The sequence below is a fragment of the Bombina bombina genome, chromosome 6, assembly GCF_027579735.1.
Source record: "Bombina bombina isolate aBomBom1 chromosome 6, aBomBom1.pri, whole genome shotgun sequence".
Classification (NCBI taxonomy): Eukaryota; Metazoa; Chordata; class Amphibia; order Anura; family Bombinatoridae; genus Bombina; species Bombina bombina.
Window position 1 is genome coordinate 619,860,730 of NC_069504.1, and position 22,571 is coordinate 619,883,300.

General features: G+C 40.9%; 1 protein-coding gene across 4 annotated transcripts in view; it reads right to left on the bottom strand.

The window, feature by feature from the left end:
* The window catches only part of CHD2 (chromodomain helicase DNA binding protein 2), a 1,035,232-nt gene that overhangs the window by 699,998 nt on the left and 312,663 nt on the right, over nucleotides 1-22,571 (bottom strand). For all 4 annotated transcript variants that reach the window (XM_053717628.1, XM_053717629.1, XM_053717630.1 and 1 more), the window contains one exon: nucleotides 11,704-11,804. In XM_053717628.1, the coding sequence (XP_053573603.1) occupies nucleotides 11,704-11,804 (101 nt within the window). The remainder of the gene's footprint in view (nucleotides 1-11,703; nucleotides 11,805-22,571) is intronic.

Below are 22,571 nucleotides of genomic sequence, written 5' to 3' on the forward strand. Positions count from 1 at the left end.
ACAAAACTTCAGTCATAACATTAGCCATGTCCTGTAGTGTGATTTGTAATGGCCGCCCTGAAGTACTCGGCGTTACAATATCACGCACCTCCCGAGCGGGAGATGCAGGTACTGACACGTGAGGCAAGTTAGTCGGCATAACTTCCCCCTCGTTGTTTGGTGAATGATGTTCAATTTGTACAGATTGACTTTTATTTAAAGTAGCATCAATGCAATTAGTACATAAATTTCTATTGGGCTCCACCTTGGCTTTTGCACATATAGCACAGAGATATTCCTCTGAGTCAGACATGTTTAACAAACTAGCAATTAAACTAGCAAGCTTGGAAATACTTTTCAACTCAATTTACAAGTAATATGAAAAACGCACTGTGCCTTTAAGAAGCACAGAAAAAAACTATGACAGTTGAATAACAATGAACCGGAGAAATTATAAAAACCAAATTTTTCCCGGTAAAGGCATAAATTTAGCAAAGGATTGCCCCCATTAGCAATGGATAACTAACCCTTAATAGCAAAAAAAATGTACAAAATATAAACGTTTTTTATCACAGTCAAAGCACAATCTCACAGGTCTGCTGTGAGTGATTACCTCCCTCAAAATAATTTTTGAAGACCCTTGAGCTCTGTAAGAGACGATCCGGATCATGCAGGGAGAGAAACAGACTTGCCAAAATAGGCCCCTCCCCCTCACATCCTATCTATTAGTTGGGTGCAAGAGAATGACTGGGTGTGACGTAGAGGGGAGGAGCTATATAGCAGCTCTGCTTGGGTGATCCTATTGCACTTCCTGTTGGGGAGGAGTTAATATCCCAGAAGTAATGATGACCCGTGGACTGACTACACTTAACAGGAGAAATGATTGATTCAAACACATTATCCCAAATATGAAACTGACTGTCTGAAAATAAGGAATGTTGAACATTCTGAGTCAAGGCAAATAAATGTTTGAAAACATATATTTAGAACTTTAAAAATAAAGTGCCCAACCATAGCTTAGAGTGTCACAGAAAATAAGATTTACTTACCCCAGGACACTCATCTACATGTTTGTAGAAAGCCAAACCAGTACTGAAACGAAAATCAGCAGAGGTAATGGTATATAAATAAGAGTATATCGTCGATCTGAAAAGGGAGGTAAGAGATGAATCTCTACGACCGATAACAGAGAACCTATGAAATAGACCCCGTAGAAGGAGATCACTGCATTCAAATAGGCAATACTCTCCTCACATCCCTCTGACATTCACTGCACGCTGAGAGGAAAACCGGGCTCCAACTTGCTGCGGAGCGCATATCAACGTAGAATCTAGCACAAACTTACCTCACCACCTCCATAGGAGGCAAAGTTTGTAAAACTGAATTGTGGGTGTGGTGAGGGGTGTATTTATAGACATTTTGAGGTTTGGGAAACTTTGCCCCTCCTGGTAGGAATGTATATCCCATACGTCACTAGCTCATGGACTCTTGCTAATTACATGAAAGAAACAGAGCTTGAGATAGTGGGTCTGGCCGTAACGGAAGTGGCCAAGGCGGGCAACTGGACATCCAAACCAGATCTGCATACCAAAACCTGTGTGGCCATACTGGAGCCACCAGCAACACAAATGATTGTTCCATGATGATTTTGGAAATCACTCTTGGAAGGAGAACTAGAGGCGGGAAGATGTAAGCAGGATGATAACACCAAGGAAGTGTCAGCGCATACACTGCTTCCGCCTGAACATCCCTGGTCCTGGACAGGTATCTGGAAAGTTTCTTGTTTAGATGAGAGGCCATGAGATCTATCTCTGGAAGACCCCACATCTGAACAATCTGAGAAAATACATCTGGATTAAGAGACCACTCCCCTTGATGTAAAGTCTGGCGGCTGAGATAATCCACTTCCCAATTGTCTACACCTGGGATATGCACCGCAGAGATTAGACAGGAGCTGGATTCCGCCCAAGCAAGTATTCGAGATACTTCTTTCATAGCTTGGGGACTGTGAGTTCCACCCTGATGATTGACATATGCCACTGTTGTGATATTGTCTGTCTGAAAACAAATGAACGGTTCTCTCTTTAACAGAGGCCAAAACTAAAGAGCTCTGAGAATTGCACGGAGTTCTAAAATATTTATTGGTAATCTCGCCTCTTGAGATTTCCAAACCCTTTGTGCTGTCAGAGATCCCCAAACAGCTCTCCAACCTGAGAGACTCGCATCTGTTGCGATCACAGTCCAGGTTGGCCGAACAAAAGAAGCCCCTTGAACCAAACGATGGTGATCTATCCACCATGTCAGAGAGTGTTGTACATTGGGATTTAAAGATATTAATTGTGATATCTTTGTATAATCCCTGCACCATTGATTCAGCATACAAAGTTGAAGAGGTCTCATGTGAAAACAAGCAAAGGGGATCGCGTCCGATGCTGCAGTCATGAGACCTAAAACTTCCATGCACGTAGCCACTGAAGGGAATGACTGAGACTGAAGGTGCCGACAGGCTGCAACCAATTTTAAACGTCTCTTGTCTGTTAGAGACAGAGTCATGGACACTGAATCTATCTGGAAGCCTAAAAAGGTGACCCTTGTCTGAGGAATCAAGAAACTCTTTGGTAAATTGATCCTCCAACCATGTTTCTGAAGAAACAACACTAGTTGATTCGTGTGGGATTCTGCAGAACATAAAGACTGAGCTAGTACCAAGATATCGTCCAAATAAGGAAACACCGCAATACCCTGTTCTCTGATTACAGAGAGTAGGGCACCAGAACCCTTGAAAATATTCTTGGAGCTGTTGCTAGGCCAAATGGAAGAGCAACAAATTGGTAATGTTTGTCTAGAAAAAAGAATCTCAGAAACTGATAATGTTCTGGATGAAATCGGAATATGAAGGTATGCATCCTGCAAGTCTATTGTGGACATATAATGTACTTGCTGAACAAAAGGCAGAATAGTCCTTATAGTCACCATCTTGAAAGTTGGTACTCTTACATAACGATTCAAAATTTTCAGATCCAGAACTGGTCTGAATAAATTTTCCTTCTTTGGGACAATGAATAGATTTGAATAAAACCCCAAACCTTGTTCCAGAAGAGGAACTGGCATGATTACCCCTGAAGACTCCAGGTCTGAAACACACTTCAGGAAAGCCTGAGCTTTTACTGGATTTACTGGGATACATGAGAGAAAAAATCTTCTCACAGGAGGTCTTACTCTGAATCCTATTCGATACCCTTGAGAGACAATGCTCTAAATCCATTGATTTTGAACAGATTTTATCCAAATATCCTTGAAAAACCTTAATCTGCCCCTACCAGCTGAGCTGGAATGAGGGCCGCACCTTCATGCGGACTTAGGGGATGACTTTGGTTTCCTAAAAGGCTTGGAATTATTCCAATTTGAGGAAGGCTTCCAATTGGAGGCAGATTCCTTGGGGGAAGGATTGAATTTTTGTTCCTTATTCTGACGAAAGGAACGAAAACAGTTAGAAGGCTTAGATTTACCCTGAGGCAGAAAAACTCCCTTCCCCCCAGTAACAGTTGAAATAATAGAATCCAACTGGGACCCAAATAAATTATTATCTTTGAAAGAAAGAGATAGTAATCTAGATTTAGATGTCATATCAGCATTCCAGGATTTAAGCCACAAAGCTCTTCTAGCTAAAATAGCTAAAGACATGGATCTAACATCAATTTTGATAATATCAAAAATAGCATCACAAATAAAATGATTAGCATATTGCAGTAAGCGAATAATGCTAGATAAGTCAGAATCCAATTCTTGTTGCGCTAAATTCTCCAACCAGAAAGTTGATGCAGCCGCAACATCAGCCAAAGAAGTTGCAGGTCTAAGAAGATGACCTGAATATAAATAGGCCTTCCTTAGATAAGATTCAAGCTTCCTATCTGAAGGATCCTTAAAGGAAGTACTATCTTCCATTGGAAAAGTGGTACGTTTAGCAAGAGTAGAAATAGCCCCATCAACTTTGGGGATCTTTTCCCAAAACTATATAGATTTTTCTGGTAAAGGATACAATTTTTTAAACCTTGAAGAAGGAATAAAAGAAGTACCTGGCTTATTCCATTCCTTTAGAAATCATATCAGATATAGCCTCAGGAATAGGAAAAAAACCCTGGCGAAACCACAGGAGGTTTAAAAAACAGAATTTATGTTTACCTGATAAATTTCTTTCTCCAACGGTGTGTCCGGTCCACGGCGTCATCCTTACTTGTGGGATATTCTCTTCCCCAACAGGAAATGGCAAAGAGCCCAGCAAAGCTGGTCACATGATCCCTCCTAGGCTCCGCCTACCCCAGTCATTCGACCGACGTTAAGGAGGAATATTTGCATAGGAGAAACCATATGGTACCGTGGTGACTGTAGTTAAAGAAAATAAAATATCAGACCTGATTAAAAAAACCAGGGCGGGCCGTGGACCGGACACACCGTTGGAGAAAGAAATTTATCAGGTAAACATAAATTCTGTTTTCTCCAACATAGGTGTGTCCGGTCCACGGCGTCATCCTTACTTGTGGGAACCAATACCAAAGCTTTAGGACACGGATGAAGGGAGGGAGCAAATCAGGTCACCTAAATGGAAGGCACCACGGCTTGCAAAACCTTTCTCCCAAAAATAGCCTCAGAAGAAGCAAAAGTATCAAACTTGTAAAATTTGGTAAAAGTGTGTAGTGAAGACCAAGTCGCTGCCCTACATATCTGATCAACAGAAGCCTCGTTCTTGAAGGCCCATGTGGAAGCCACAGCCCTAGTGGAATGAGCTGTGATTCTTTCGGGAGGCTGCCGTCCGGCAGTCTCGTAAGCCAATCTGATGATGCTTTTAATCCAAAAAGAGAGAGAGGTAGAAGTTGCTTTTTGACCTCTCCTTTTACCTGAATAAACAACAAACAAGGAAGATGTTTGTCTAAAATCCTTTGTAGCATCTAAATAGAATTTTAGAGCGCGAACAACATCCAAATTGTGCAACAAACGTTCCTTCTTTGAAACTGGTTTTGGACACAGAGAAGGTACGATAATCTCCTGGTTAATGTTTTTGTTAGAAACAACTTTTGGAAGAAAACCAGGTTTAGTACGTAAAACCACCTTATCTGCATGGAACACCAGATAAGGAGGAGAACACTGCAGAGCAGATAATTCTGAGACTCTTCTAGCAGAAGAAATCGCAACTAAAAACAAAACTTTCCAAGATAATAACTTAATATCAACGGAATGTAAGGGTTCAAACGGAACCCCCTGAAGAACTGAAAGAACTAAATTGAGACTCCAAGGAGGAGTCAAAGGTTTGTAAACAGGCTTGATTCTAACCAGAGCCTGAACAAAGGCTTGAACATCTGGCACAGCTGCCAGCTTTTTGTGAAGTAATACCGACAAGGCAGAAATCTGTCCCTTCAGGGAACTTGCAGATAATCCTTTTTCCAATCCTTCTTGAAGGAAGGATAGAATCCTAGGAATCTTAACCTTGTCCCAAGGGAATCCTTTAGATTCACACCAACAGATATATTTTTTCCAAATTTTATGGTAAATCTTTCTAGTCACAGGCTTTCTGGCCTGAACAAGAGTATCGATAACAGAATCTGAGAATCCTCGCTTCGATAAAATCAAGCGTTCAATCTCCAAGCAGTCAGCTGGAGTGAAACCAGATTCGGATGTTCGAACGGACCCTGAACAAGAAGGTCTCGTCTCAAAGGTAGCTTCCAAGGTGGAGCCGATGACATATTCACCAGATCTGCATACCAAGTCCTGCGTGGCCACGCAGGAGCTATCAAGATCACCGACGCCCTCTCCTGCTTGATCCTGGCTATCAGCCTGGGGATGAGAGGAAATGGCGGGAACACATAAGCTAGTTTGAAGGTCCAAGGTGCTACTAGTGCATCCACTAGAGCCGCCTTGGGATCCCTGGATCTGGCCCCGTAGCAAGGAACTTTGAAGTTCTGACGAGAGGCCATCAGATCCATGTCTGGAATGCCCCACAGGTGAGTGACTTGGGCAAAGATTTCCGGATGGAGTTCCCACTCCCCCGGATGCAATGTCTGCCGACTCAGAAAATCCGCTTCCCAATTTTCCACTCCTGGGATGTGGATAGCAGACAGGTGGCAGGAGTGAGACTCCGCCCAAAGAATAATTTTGGTTACTTCTTCCATCGCTAGGGAACTCCTTGTTCCCCCCTGATGGTTGATGTACGCAACAGTCGTCATGTTGTCTGATTGAAACCGTATGAACCTGGTCCTCGCAAGCTGGGGCCAGGCCTGGAGAGCATTGAATATCGCTCTCAGTTCCAGAATATTTATCGGTAGAAGAGATTCTTCCCGAGACCAAAGACCCTGAGCTTTCAGGGATCCCCAGACCGCGCCCCAGCCTATCAGACTGGCGTCGGTCGTGACAATGACCCACTCTGGTCTGTGGAACATCATCCCTTGAGACAGATTGTCCAGGGACAGCCACCAACGGAGTGAGTCTCTGGTTCTCTGATTTACTTGTATCTTCGGAGACAAGTCTGTATAGTCCCCATTCCACTGACTGAGCATGCACAGTTGTAATGGTCTTAGATGAATGCGCGCAAAAGGAACTATGTCCATCGCCGCCACCATCAACCCGATCACTTCCATGCACTGAGCTATGGAAGGAAGAGGAACGGAATGAAGTATCCGACAAGAGTCCAGAAGCTTTGCTTTTCTGGCCTCTGTTAGAAAGATCCTCATTTCTAAGGAGTCTATAATTGTTCCCAAGAAGGGAACCCTTGTTGACGGGGATAGAGAACTCTTTTCCACGTTCACTTTCCAGCCGTGAGATCTGAGAAAGGCCAGGACAATGTCCGTGTGAGCCTTTGCTTGAGGAAGGGACGACGCTTGAATCAGAATGTCGTCCAGGTAAGGTACTACTGCAATGCCCCTTGGTCTTAGCACCGCTAGAAGGGACCCTAGTACCTTTGTGAAAATCCTTGGAGCAGTGGCTAATCCGAAAGGAAGCGCCACGAACTGGTAATGTTTGTCCAGGAATGCAAACCTTAGGAACCGATGATGTTCCTTGTGGATAGGAATATGTAGATACGCATCCTTTAAATCCACCGTGGTCATGAATTGACCTTCCTGGATGGAAGGAAGGATAGTTCGAATGGTTTCCATCTTGAACGATGGGACCTTGAGAAATTTGTTTAAGATCTTGAGATCTAGGATTGGTCTGAACGTTCCCTCTTTTTTGGGAACTATGAACAGATTGGAGTAGAACCCCATCCCTTGTTCTCTTAATGGAACAGGATGAATCACTCCCATTTTTAACAGGTCTTCTACACAATGTAAGAACGCCTGTCTTTTTATGTGGTCTGAAGACAACTGCGACCTGTGGAACCTCCCCCTTGGGGGAAGTCCCTTGAATTCCAGAAGATAACCCTGGGAGACTATTTCTAGCGCCCAAGGATCCAGAACATCTCTTGCCCAAGCCTGAGCGAAGAGAGAGAGTCTGCCCCCCACCAGATCCGGTCCCGGATCGGGGGCCAATATTTCATGCTGTCTTGGTAGCAGTGGCAGGTTTCTTGGCCTGCTTTCCCTTGTTCCAGCCTTGCATTGGTCTCCAAGCTGGCTTGGCCTGAGAAGTATTACCCTCTTGCTTAGAGGACGTAGCACCTTGGGCTGGTCCGTTTTTACGAAAGGGACGAAAATTAGGTCTATTTTTTGCCTTGAAGGGCCGATCCTGAGGAAGGGCGTGGCCCTTACCCCCAGTGATATCAGAGATAATCTCTTTCAAGTCAGGACCAAACAGCGTTTTCCCCTTGAAAGGAATGTTTAGTAGCTTGTTCTTGGAAGACGCATCAGCCGACCAAGATTTCAACCAAAGCGCTCTGCGCGCCACAATAGCAAACCCAGAGTTCTTAGCCGCTAACTTAGCCAATTGCAAAGAGGCGTCTAGAGTGAAAGAATTAGCCAATTTGAGAGCATTGATTCTGTCCATAATCTCCTCATAAGGAGGAGAGTCACTATCGAGCACCTTAAGCAGTTCATCAAACCAGAAATATGCGGCAGTAGTGACAGGGACAATGCATGAAATGGGTTGTAGAAGGTAACCCTGCTGAACAAACATCTTTTTAAGCAAACCTTCTAATTTTTTATCCATAGGATCTTTGAAAGCACAACTATCCTCTATGGGAATAGTGGTGCGTTTGTTTAAAGTAGAAACCGCTCCCTCGACCTTGGGGACTGACTGCCATAAGTCCTTTCTGGGGTCGACCATAGGAAACAATTTTTTAAATATGGGGGGAGGGACGAAAGGAATACCGGGCCTTTCCCATTCTTTATTAACAATGTCCGCCACCCGCTTGGGTATAGGAAAAGCTTCTGGGAGCCCCGGCACCTCTAGGAACTTGTCCATTTTACATAGTTTCTCTGGGATGACTAAATTTTCACAATCATCCAGAGTGGATAATACCTCCTTAAGCAAAATGCGGAGATGTTCCAATTTAAATTTAAATGTAATCACATCAGATTCAGCCTGCTGAGAAATGTTCCCTAAATCAGTAATTTCTCCCTCAGACAAAACCTCCCTGGCCCCCTCAGATTGGGTTAGGGGCCCTTCAGAGATATTAATATCAGCGTCGTCATGCTCTTCAGTAACTAAAACAGAGCAGCCACGCTTACGCTGACAAGGGTTAATTTTGGCTAAAATGTTTTTGACAGAATTATCCATTACAGCCGTTAATTGTTGCATAGTAAGGAGTATTGGCGCGCTAGATGTACTAGGGGCCTCCTGAGTGGGCAAGACTCGTGTAGACGAAGGAGGGAATGATGCAGTACCATGCTTACTCCCCTCACTTGAGGAATCATCTTGGGCATCATTGTCATTATCACATAAATCACATTTATTTAAATGAATAGGAATTCTGGCTTCCCCACATTCAGAACACAGTCTATCTGGTAGTTCAGACATGTTAAACAGGCATAAACTTGATCAGAAAGTACAAAAAACGTTTTAAAATAAAACCGTTACTGTCACTTTAAATTTTAAACTGAACACACTTTATTACTGCAATTGCGAAAAAACATGAAGGAATTGTTCAAAATTCACCAAATTTTCACCACAGCGTCTTAAAGCCTTGAAAATATTGCACACCAATTTTGGAAGCTTTAACCCTTAAAATAACGGAACCGGAGCCGTTTTAAGCTTTAAACCCCTTTACAGTCCCTGGTATCTGCTTTGCTGAGACCCAACCAAACCCAAAGGGGAATACGATACCAAATGACGCCTTCAGAAGTCTTTTATAAGTATCAGAGCTCCTCTCACATGCGACTGCATGCCATGCCTCTCAAAAACAAGTGCGCAACACCGGCGCGAAAATGAGACTCTGCCTATGCTTTGGGAAAGCCCCTAAAGAATAAGGTGTCTAAAACAGTGCCTGCCGATATTATTATATCAAAATACCCAGATAAAATGATTCCTCAAGGCTAAATATGTGTTAATAATCAATCGATTTAGCCCAGAAAAAGTCTACAGTTTAAATAAGCCCTTGTGAAGCCCTTATTTACAATCGTAATAAACATGGCTTACCGGATCCCATAGGGAAAATGACAGCTTCCAGCATTACATCGTCTTGTTAGAATGTGTCATACCTCAAGCAGCAAGGGACTGCAAACTGTTCCCCCAACTGAAGTTAATTGCTCTCAACAGTCCTGTGTGGAACAGCCATGGATTTTAGTTACGGTTGCTAAAATCATTTTCCTCATACAAACAGAATTCTTCATCTCTTTTCTGTTTCTGAGTAAATAGTACGTACCAGCACTATTTGAAAATAACAAACTCTTGATTGAATAATGAAAAAACTACAGTTAAACACTAAAAAACTCTAAGCCATCTCCGTGGAGATGTTGCCTGTACAACGGCAAAGAGAATGACTGGGGTAGGCGGAGCCTAGGAGGGATCATGTGACCAGCTTTGCTGGGCTCTTTGCCATTTCCTGTTGGGGAAGAGAATATCCCACAAGTAAGGATGACGCCGTGGACCGGACACACCTATGTTGGAGAAACAGCATTTAAAACGTTTATTAGACTGAACGTCAAGAGGACTGATTACCTCAATATCCAAAGTAATTAACACTTCTTTTAATAAAGAATGCATATACTCAATTTGAAATAAATAAGTAGATTTGTTAGTGTCAATGTCTGAGGAAGGCTCTTCTGAATCAGATAGATCCTCATCAGAAGAGGATAAATTATTATGTTGTTGGTCATTTGAAATTTCATCAGCTAAATGAGACGTTTTAAAAGACCTTTTACGTTTATTTGAAGGTGGAAATGCAGACAAAGCCTTCATAATAGAATCAGAAACAAATTCTTTAAAATTTACAGGTATATTATGCACATTAGAAGTTGAAGGAACTGCAACTGGCAATGTACTATTACTAATGGATACACTATCTGCATGTAAAAGTTTATCATGATAACTATTACAAATGACATTTGGCAGATAATTTCTACAATTTTACAACAAATGCACTTAGCTTTGGTTGAACCGATGTCAGGCAGCAATGTTCCAGTAGAAGCTTCTGAGGCAGGATCAGGTTGAGACATCTTGCAAAATGTAAGATAAAAAACAACATATAAAGCAAAATTATCTATTTCCTTATATGACAGTTTCAGGAATGGGGAAAAATGCAAATAGCATAGCCCTCTGATAGAAAAAAGCAAGAGGCAAACATCAATGGGGTATTGAAATAATAAAAAAGTTTGGCGCCAAGTATGACGCACAACGTAACTAAACTTGTTTGGCGCAAAAAAAATAACCGGAAATGACACACTCGCGTCACTAATGACGCAACAGTGTGAAAGGTCTTATATTCCCCAAATATGAAACTGACAGTCTGCAGAAGGAAATACATGAACCTGACTCATGGCAAATATAAGTACAATACATATATTTAGAACTTTATATTAATGCATAAAGTGCCAAACCATAGCTGAGGTGTCTTAAGAAATAAAAAACATACTTACCAAAAGACACCTATCCACATATAGCAGATAGCCAAACCAGTACTAAAACAGTTATTAGTAGAGGTAATGGTAAATTGAGAGTATATCGTCGATCTGAAAAGGGAGGTAGGAGATGAATCTCTACGACCGCTAACAGAGAACCTATGAAATAGACCCCCGTTAGGGAAATCATCGTATTCAATAAGTGATACTCCCTTCACATCCCTCTGACATTCGCTGTACTCTGAGAGGAATCGGGCTTCAACAATGCTGAGAAGTGCATATCAACTTACTTCACCACCTCCATAGGAGGCAAAGTTTGTAAAACTGAATTGTGGGTGTGGTGAGGGGTGTATTTATAGGCATTTTGAGGTTTGGGAAACTTTGCCCCTCCTGGTAGGATTGTATATCCCATATGTCACTAGTTCATGGACTCTTGTCAATTACATGAAAGAAATATATGTTTACTCTTGTATGCCAGGGGCCTTTCACATTCAGAGATAGCCAAAGGAGAACACTGCTTGGCCAGAACATTGAATAAGAGGACGCATTACAAAACAAATAAACTGAATAAAATATTACTTCATGCTAGAGCAAGTCTATATCCTTCAATAACTAATGTCAGAGGCAGACATTAAGCACAACTTCTGTGAGCCTATACATCAGTGGTGTTTGCATATTATAGTATGAAAGTAAAACAAATAACATATCCATGCCCTTTTATTTATTTAAAAAATATATTACTTACCTATTATCCTTTCAATTATCTGGTACTGTTTATTTAATTCAGATGTCAATTCTTGCTGGCAATTGTAGTATTCTACATCTTCAGGGCTAACCTTTGATAACCTTCAAAGAGACAAGTTAACAAGTTTATTTAAAATGGAATCTTTTTAGTAGTATGTAAATATGGTATATAAGTACATAAATACATGTAAAAAAAACATAATTTATGTAAGAACTTACCTGATTCATTTCTTTCATATTAGCAAGAGTCCATGAGCTAGTGACGTATGGGATATACATTCCTACCAGGAGGGGCAAAGTTTCCCAAACCTCAAAATGCCTATAAATACACCCCTCACCACACCCACAATTCAGTTTAACGAATAGCCAAGAAGTGGGGTGATAAAAAAGTGCGAAAGCATATAAAATAAGGAATTGGAATAATTGTGCTTTATACAAAAATCATAACCACCCCAAAAAAAGGGCGGGCCTCATGGACTCTTGCTAATATGAAAGAAATGAATTTATCAGGTAAGTTCTTACATAAATTATGTTTTCTTTGATGTAATTAGCAAGAGTCCATGAGCTAGTGACGTATGGGATAATGATTACCCAAGATGTGGATCTTTCCACGCAAGAGTCACTAGAGAGGGAGGGATAAAATAAAGACAGCCAATTCCTGCTGAAAATAATCCACACCCAAAATAAAGTTTAATGAAAAACATAAGCAGAAGATTCAAACTGAAACCGCTGCCTGAAGTACTTTTCTACCAAAAACTGCTTCAGAAGAAGAAAATACATCAAAATGGTAGAATTTAGTTAAAGTATGCAAAGAGGACCAAGTTGCTGCTTTGCAAATCTGATCAATCAAAGCTTCATTCCTAAACGCCCAAGAAGTAGAAACTGACCTAGTAGAATGAGCTGTAATCCTTTGAGGCGGAGATTTACCCGACTCAACATAGGCAAGATGAATTAAAGATTTCAACCAAGATGCCAAAGAAATGGCAGAAGCTTTCTGGCCTTTTCTAGAACCAGAAAAGATAACAAACTAGAAGTCTTTCGGAAAGACTTGGTAGCTTCAACATAATATTTCAAAGCTCTAACAACATCTAAAGAATGCAATGATTTCTCCTTAGAATTCTTAGGATTAGGACATAATGAAGGAATCACAATTTCCCTACTAATGTTGTTAGAATTCACAACTTTAGGTAAAAATTCAAAAGAAGTTCGCAACACTGCCTTATCCTGATGAAAAATCAGAAAAGGAGACTCACAAGAAAGAGCAGATAATTCAGAAACTCTTCTGGCAGAAGAGATTGCCAAAAGGAACAAAACTTTCCAAGAAAGTAATTTAATGTCCAATGAATGCATAGGTTCAAACGGAGGAGCTTGAAGAGCCCCCAGAACCAAATTCAAACTCCAAGGAGGAGAAATTGACTTAATGACAGGTTTTATACGAACCAAAGCTTGTACAAAACAAAGAATATCAGGAAGATTAGCAATCTTTCTGTGAAAAAGAACAGAAAGAGCAGAGATTTGTCCTTTCAAAGAACTTGCGGATAAACCTTTATCTAAACCATCCTGAAGAAATTGTAAAATTCTCGGAATTCTAAAAGAATGCCAAGAAAAATGATGAGAAAGACACCAAGAAATATAAGTCTTCCAGACTCTATAATATATCTCTCTGGATACAGATTTACGAGCCTGTAACATAGTATTAATCACAGAGTCAGAGAAACCTCTTTGACCAAGAATCAAGCGTTCAATCTCCATACCTTTAAATTTAAGGATTTGAGATCCTGATGGAAAAAAGGAGCTTGCGACAGAAGGTCTGGTCGTAGCGGAAGAGTCCACGGATGGCAAGAGGCCATCCGGACAAGATCCGCATACCAAAACCTGTGAGGCCATGCCGGAGCTACCAGCAGAACAAACGAGCATTCCTTCAGAATCTTGGAGATTACTCTTGGAAGAAGAACTAGAGGCGGAAAGATATAAGCAGGATGATACTTCCAAGGTAGTGATAATGCATCCACTGCTTCCGCCTGAGGATCCCGGGATCTGGACAGATACCTGGGAAGTTTCTTGTTTAGATGAGACGCCATCAGATCTATTTCTGGAAGCTCCCACATTTGAACAATCTGAAGAAATACCTCTGGGTGAATAGACCATTCGCCCGGATGCAAAGTTTGGCGACTGAGATAATCCGCTTCCCAATTGTCTATACCTGGGATATGAACCGCAGAGATTAGACAGGAGCTGGATTCCGCCCAAACCAGAATTCGAGATACTTCTTTCATAGCCAGAGGACTGTGAGTCCCTCCTTGATGATTGATGTATGCCACAGTAGTGACATTGTCTGTCTGAAAACAAATGAACGATTCTCTCTTCAGAAGAGGCCAAGACTGAAGAGCTCTGAAAATTGCACGGAGTTCCAAAATATTGATCGGTAATCTCACCTCCTGAGATTCCCAAACTCCTTGTGCCGTCAGAGATCCCCACACAGCTCCCCAACCTGTGAGACTTGCATCTGTTGAAATTACAGTCCAGGTCGGAAGCACAAAAGAAGCCCCCTGAATTAAACGATGGTGATCTGTCCACCACGTTAGAGAGTGTCGTACAATCGGTTTTAAAGATATTAATTGAGATATCTTTGTGTAATCCTTGCACCATTTATTCAGCATACAGAGCTAAAGAGGTCGCATGTGAAAATGAGCAAAGGGGATCGCGTCCGATGCAGCAGTCATAAGACCTAGAATTTCCATGCATAAGGCTACCGAAGGGAATGATTGTGACTGAAGGTTTCGACAAGCTGAAATCAATTTTAGACGTCTCTTGTCTGTTAAAGACAGAGTCATGGACACTGAATCTATCTGGAAACCCAGAAAGGTTACCCTTGTCTGAGGAATCAATGAACTTTTTGGTGAATTGATCCTCCAACCATGATCTTGAAGAAACAACACAAGTCGATTTGTATGAGATTCTGCTAAATGTAAAGACTGAGCAAGTACCAAGATATCGTCCAAATAAGGAAATACCACAATACCCTGTTCTCTGATTACAGACAGAAGGGCACCGAGAACCTTTGTAAAAATTCTTGGAGCTGTAGCTAGGCCAAACGGCAGAGCCACAAACTGGTAATGCTTGTCCAGAAAAGAGAATCTCAGTAACTGATAATGATCTGGATGAATCGGAATATGCAGATATGCATCCTGTAAATCTATTGTGGACATAAAATGCCCTTGCTGAACAAAAGGCAAGATAGTCCTTACATAACGATTCAATATTTTTAGATCCAGAACTGGTCTGAAGGAATTCTCCTTCTTTGGTACAATGAAGAGATTTGAATAAAACCCCATCCCCTGTTCCAGAACTGGAACTGGCATAATTACTCCAGCCAACTCTAGATCTGAAACACAATTCAGAAATGCTTGAGCTTTCACTGGATTTACTGGGACACGGGAAAGAAAAAATCTCTTTGCAGGAGGTCTCATCTTGAAACCAATTCTGTACCCTTCTGAAACAATGTTCTGAATCCAAAGATTGTGAACAGAATTGATCCAAATTTCTTTGAAAAAACGTAACCTGCCCCCTACCAGCTGAGCTGGAATGAGGGCCGAACCTTCATGTGGACTTAGAAGCAGGCTTTGCCTTTCTAGAAGGCTTGGATTTATTCCAGACTGGAGATGGTTTCCAAACTGAAACTGCTCCTGAGGATGAAGGATCAGGCTTTTGTTCTTTGTTGAAACGAAAGGAACGAAAACGATTATTAGCCCTGTTTTTACCCTTAGATTTTTTATCCTGTGGTAAAAAAGTTCCTTTCCCACCAGTAACAGTTGAGATAATGGAATCCAACTGAGAACCAAATAATTTGTTACCCTGGAAAGAAATGGAAAGTAGAGTTGATTTAGAAGCCATATCAGCATTCCAAGTTTTAAGCCATAAAGCTCTTCTAGCTAAAATAGCTAGAGACATAAACCTGACATCAACTCTGATAATATCAAAAATGGCATCACAGATAAAATTATTAGCATGCTGAAGAAGAATAATAATATTATGAGAATCATGATCTGTTACTTGTTGTGCTAAAGTCTCCAACCAAAAAGTTGAAGCTGCAGCAACATCAGCCAAAGATATAGCAGGTCTAAGAAGATTACCTGAACACAGATAAGCTTTTCTTAGAAAGGATTCAATTTTCCTATCTAAAGGATCTTTAAACGAAGTACCATCTGACGTAGGAATAGTAGTACGTTTAGCAAGGGTAGAAATAGCCCCATCGACTTTAGGGATTTTGTCCCAAAATTCTAATCTGTCAGACGGCACAGGATATAATTGCTTAAAACGTTTAGAAGGAGTAAATGAATTACCCAATTTATCCCATTCTCTGGAAATTACTTCAGAAATAGCATTAGGAATAGGAAAAACTTCTGGAATAACCACAGGAGATTTAAATACCTTATCTAAACGTTTAGAATTAGTATCAAGAGGACCAGAATCCTCTATTTCTAAAGCAATTAGTACTTCTTTAAGTAAAGAATGAATAAATTCCATTTTAAATAAATATGAAGATTTATCAGCATCAATCTCTGAGACAGAATCCTCTGAACCAGAAGAGTCATCAGAATCAGAATGATGATGTTCATTTAAAAATTCATCTGTAGAGAGAGAAGTTTTAAAAGATTTTTTATGTTTACTAGAAGGAGAAATAACAGACATAGCCTTCTTGATGGATTCAGAAACAAAATCTCGTATGTTATCAGGAACATTCTGCACCTTAGATGTTGAGGGAACTGCAACAGGCAATGGTAGATTACTAAAGGAAATATTATCTGCTTTAACAAGTTTGTCATGACAATTAATACAAACAACAGCCGGAGGAATAGCTACCAAAAGTTTACAGCAGATACACTTAGCTTTGGTAGTTCCAGCACTAGACAGCGATTTTCCTGAAGTATCTTCTGACTCAGATGCAACGTGAGACATCTTGCAATATGTAAGAGAAAAAACAACATATAAAGCAAAATTGATCAAATTCCTTAAATGACAGTTTCAGGAATGGGAAAAAATGCCAATAAACAAGCTTCTAGTAACCAGAAGCAAAGAAAAAATGAGACTGAAATAATGTGGAGACAAAAGCGACGCCCATATTTTTTGGCGCCAAATAATACGCCCACATTGTTTGGCGCCTAAATGCTTTTTGGCGCCAAAAATGACGCCACATCCGGAACGCCGACATTTTTGGCGCAAAAGGACGTCAAAAAATGACGCAACTTCCGGCGACACGTATGACGCCGGAAACAGAAAAGATTTTTTGCGCCAAAAAAGTCCGCGCCAAGAATGACGCAATAAAATGAAGCATTTTCAGCCCCCGCGAGCCTAACAGCCCACAGGGAAAAAAAGTCAAATTTTTAAGGTAAGAAAAAATGATTGATTCAAATGCATTATCCCAAATATGAAACTGACTGTCTGAAAATAAGGAATGTTGAACATTCTGAGTCAAGGCAAATAAATGTTTGAATACATATATTTAGAACTTTATAAATAAAGTGCCCAACCATAGCTTAGAGTGTCACAGAAAATAAGATTTACTTACCCCAGGACACTCATCTACATGTTTGTAGAAAGCCAAACCAGTACTGAAACGAAAATCAGCAGAGGTAATGGTATATATATATAAGAGTATATCGTCGATCTGAAAAGGAGGTAAGAGATGAATCTCTACGACCGATAACAGAGAACCTATGAAATAGACCCCGTAGAAGGAGATCACTGCATTCAAATAGGCAATACTCTCCTCACATCCCTCTGACATTCACTGCATGCTGAGAGGAAAACCGGGCTCCAACTTGCTGCGGAGCGCATATCAACGTAGAATCTAGCACAAACTTACTTCACCACCTCCATAGGAGGCAAAGTTTGTAAAACTGAATTGTGGGTGTGGTGAGGGGTGTATTTATAGGCATTTTGAGGTTTGGGAAACTTTGCCCCTCCTGGTAGGAATGTATATCCCATACGTCACTAGCTCATGGACTCTTGCTAATTACATGAAAGAAAAGGTAGTTTTTTGTTTGTTTGTTTTTTAATCATTGCTCAATTCACTGATGGGATTTGTTGTGTACTGAAATAAAAAGGCATATTTCCTCACAGAGAATCCTATGAAACATACTCACTCTGTATCACCAAAAGTGCAGATTTATATTTATAAATTTGCACTTTTTGGGTCCTAAAGCATATTGGCTTACAATATATTTTTAAAATTCATTTAGCTAACCTTATCAATTACCTGCTCAGATGTCTAATAAAATTGACTTCCAACTTTGAGATTAGAATTAATTCAGTAAGCAAATAATAAATAAAAAATATGGTTACCTGATAAATTATTTAATGATGGTTAGAGTCCACAAGATACCCATGTAGGAATTACACTCCAATCCACTAGGAAGCAAAAACACCCTAACATACCACAGCTTAAAGTAATGGTAGCGGCTAAGGTAATTGCTATAACGTTTTAGCGCTAGCAAGGTCCAGAAAAAAAGCAAGCACACCAGAATAAAAAGTTTCCAAACATTGAGATAAATACAACTGGTGACATTTTTCCTAGCCTGAACCAAGGTATCAATACACTTATCAGAACAGCCTCTCTAGTACAGCACTATACTATAAGATGCCTCAACAAAATTATGAGACCCTGCAGTGACCTTTTTAAAGACATTTTTTTACATTAAGAACTATGTATCTCATTATGGGGAGTTCACTTGTATGTGTTCTGTTAAAGAGAGACACTTACTTTACAAGATAATACTCAGTTAAACAACATTTATGCTTACGTGATAAATTAATTTTCTTTCCTGGCAGGGAGAGTCCACAAATTCATTCATTACTGTTGGGAAAACAACACCTGGCTACAAGGAGGAGGCATAGACACCCCAGCCAAAGCATTAAGTATCCTTCCACTTCCCTTACTCCCCTGTCATTCAGCCAAGGAAAAAAAGAAAAAGTAGGAGAAACACTAGGGGTATAGAGGTGCCAGAACAAAGAAAAAACCCTGCTTTAAAAATAATAGGGCAGGTTTGTGGACTCCCTTCCCTGTCAGGAAAAAAAAGAATTTATCAGCTAAGTATAAATTTTGTTTTCTTTCCAATGGCAGAGTCCACATATTAAATCATTACTGTTGGGAATCCAATAGCCAAGCTAGAGAGAACACAGAATGAACAGGGAGGGAAAATAAGTCAGTCTGACCTAATGTGAAGGCACCACCACTTGAAGCACTTTTCTCCCAAAAGAAGCCTCAGCTGAGGAAAAAACATCAAACGTGTAAAATTTTGAAAATGTATGCAAAGTGGACCAGGTAGCCGCCTTACAGATGTGTTCCATAGAGGCTTCATTCTTAAACCCCAAAGAGAGGACACTGCACGGGTAGAATGAGCCATAATCCTCTTAGGAGACTGTTGTACAGCTTCCTCATAAGACAAGCTAATGACACTCCTGAGCCAAAAGGAAAGAGTAGTCGCATTGGCCTTCTGACCCTTGCGCTTACCAGCGTACAAAACAAATAAGGAAGAAGATTGTCTAAAATCCTTGGTTGCATGAAGATGGAATTTCAAAACATGCACTACATCCAGATTGTGCAACAAACACTCCTTCTGACAGGAAGGATTAGGACAAAAAAAGGGATCTACAATTTCCTGATTGATATTGCGGTCAGAAACAACCTTAGGCAGAAAACCTAACTTGGTACATAAAACAGCCTTATCCGCATGAAAAACAAGATAAGGAGGATCACACTGTAAAGCAGATAACTCAAACTCTGCGAGCAGAAGAAATAAACAAAATCAAAAACTTTCCAAGACAAAAGTTTAATGTCAACAAAATGCATAGGCTCAAACAAAGCCAATTGAAGAACACAAAGAACAAGATTAAGGCTCCAAGGAGGATTGGCCAATTTCTTGTGCAGTAACATAGAAAAAGCAGTGATCTGACTCTTGATAGAACTGGCAGACAAACCTTTCTCCAGACGATCCTGGAGAAACGAAAGAATTTGAGGAACCCTCACCTTGTGCCATAGGAAACCACATTCCTTACACCAAGCCAGGTAGGTACACCACACCTTGTGGTAAATACAAAGAGTAACCGGCTTACAAGCCTGAATCAGGGTATCAATGACTCTTAGAAAAAACTCTTTGGACAGCACTAAGCATTCAATCTCCATGCAGTCAGTCTCAGAGAATCTAGATTTTGGGAAAGGAACGGACCTTGGAGTAGAATGCCCGCTCAATGAGGCAATATTCACGGAAGGGGAAGAGGACATCTTCACTAGGCCACGAACCAGGTTCTGCGAGGCCATGCCAGAGAAATTAGAATCACAAAGGCTCAGTCCTGTTTGATGCGGGCTATCACCCGGGGAAGGAGAGCACACAGAGGAAACAAATTTGAACCTCCACTGAGCCACTAATGTATCTACCATACGAACTAAAGACTGTACAAAACAGTGAATATCAGGAAGAATAGCAATCTTTCTGTGGAATAAAACAGAAAGAGCAGAGATTTGTCCTTTCAAGGAACTTGCAGACAAACCCTTATCCAAACCATCCTGAAGAAACTGTAAAATTCTAGGAATTCTAAAAGAATGCCAGGAGAATTTATGAGAAGAACACCATGAAATGTAAGTCTTCCAAACTCTATAATAAATCTTTCTAGAAACAGATTTACGAGCTTGTAACATAGTATTAATAACCGAGTCAGAGAAACCTCTATGACTTAGAACTAAGCGTTCAATTTCCATACCTTCAAATTTAATGATTTGAGATACTGATGGAAAAACAGACCTTGAGATAGTAGGTCCGGCCGTAACGGAAGTGGCCAAGGCGGGCAACTGAACATCCGAACCAGATCCGCATACCAAAACCTGTGTGGCCATGCTGGAGCCACCAGCAACACAAAAGACTGTTCCATGATGATTTTGGAGATCACTCTTGGAAGGAGAACTAGAGGCGGAAAGATGTAAGCAGGATGATAACACCAAGGAAGTGTCAGCGCATCCACTGCTTTCGCCTGAACATCCCTGGACCTGTACAGGTATCTGGGAAGCTTCTTGTTTAGATAAGAGGCCATGAGATCTATCTCTGGAAGCCCCCACATCTGAACAATCTGAGAAAACACATCTGGATGGAGAGACCACTCCCCTGGATGTAAATCCTGGCGGCTGAGATAATCCGTCTCCCAATTGTCTACGCCTGGGATATGCACCGCAGAGATTAGACAGGAGCTGGATTCCGCCCAGGCAAGTATCCGAGATACTTCTTTTATAGCTTGGGGACTGTGAGTCCCACCCTGATGATTGACATAAGCCACAGTTGTGATATTGTCTGTCTGAAAACAAATGAACGGTTCTCTCTTTAGTAGAGGCCAGAACTGAAGAGCCCTGAGAATTGCACGGAGTTCTAAAATATTTATTGGTAATCTCGCCTCTTGAGATTTCCAAACCCCTTGTGCTGTCAGAGATCCCCAAACAGCTCCCCAACCTGAAAGACTCGCATCTGTTGTGATCACAGTCCAGGTTGGGCAAACAAAAGAAGCCCCTTGAACCAAACGATGGTGATCTATCCACCATGTCAGGGAGTGTCGTACATTGGGATTCAAGGATATTAATTGTGATTTCTTTGTATAATCCCTGCACCATTGATTCAGCATACAAAGCTGTAGAGGTCTCATGTGAAAACGAGCAAAGGGGATTGCGTCCGATGCTGCAGTCATGAGACCTAAAACTTCCATGCACATAGCCACTGAAGGGAATGACTGAGACTGAAGGTGCCGGCAGGCTGCGACCAATTTTAAACGTCTCTTGTCTGTTAGAGACAGAGTCATGGACACTGAATCTATCTGGAAGCCTAAAAAGGTGACCCTTGTCTGAGGAATCAAGAAACTTTTTGGTAAATTGATCCTCCAACCATGTTTCCGAAGAAACAACACTAGTTGATTCGTGTGAGATTCTGCAGTATGTAAAGACTGAGCTAGTACCAAGATATCGTCCAAATAAGGAAACGCTGCAATACCCTGTTCTCTGATTAGGGCACCCAGAACCTTTGAAAAGATTCTTGGAGCTGTTGCTAGGCCAAATGGAAGAGCAACAAATTGGTAGTGCTTGTCTAGAAAAGAGAATCTCAGAAACTGAAAGTGTTCTGGATGAATCAGAATATGAAGGTATGCATCCTACAAGTCTATTGTGGACATATAATGTCCTTGCTGAACAAAAGGAAGAATAGTCCTTATAGTCACCATCTTGAAAGTTGGTACTCTTACATAACGATTCAAAATTTTCAGATCCAGAACTGGTCTGAACAAATTTTCTTTCTTTGGTACAATGAATAGGTTTGAATAAAACCCCAAACCTTGTTCCTGAAGAGGAACTGGCATGATTACCCCTGAAGACTCCAGGTCTGAAACACACTTCAGAAAAGCTTGAGCTTTTACTGGATTTACAGGGATGCGTGAGAGAAAAAAACTTCTCACAGGAGGTCTTACTTTGAATCCTATTCGATACCCTTGAGAGACAATGCTCTGAATCCAATGATTTTGGACAGATTTTACCCAACAATCCTTGAAAAACCTTAATCTGCCCCCTACCAGCTGAGCTGGAATGAGGGCCGCACCTTCATGCGGACTTAGGGGCAGACTTTGGTTTCCTAAATGGCTTGGATTTACTCCAATTTGAGGAAGGCTTCCAACTGGAAGCAGATTCCTTGGGAGGAGGATTGAGTTTTTGTTCCTTATTCTGACGAAAGGAACGAAAACGGTGAGAAGCCTTAGATTTACCCTTAGGTTTTTTATCCTGAGGAAAAAAAACTCCTTTTCCTCCAGTGATAGTTGAAATAATAGAATCCAACTGAGAACCAA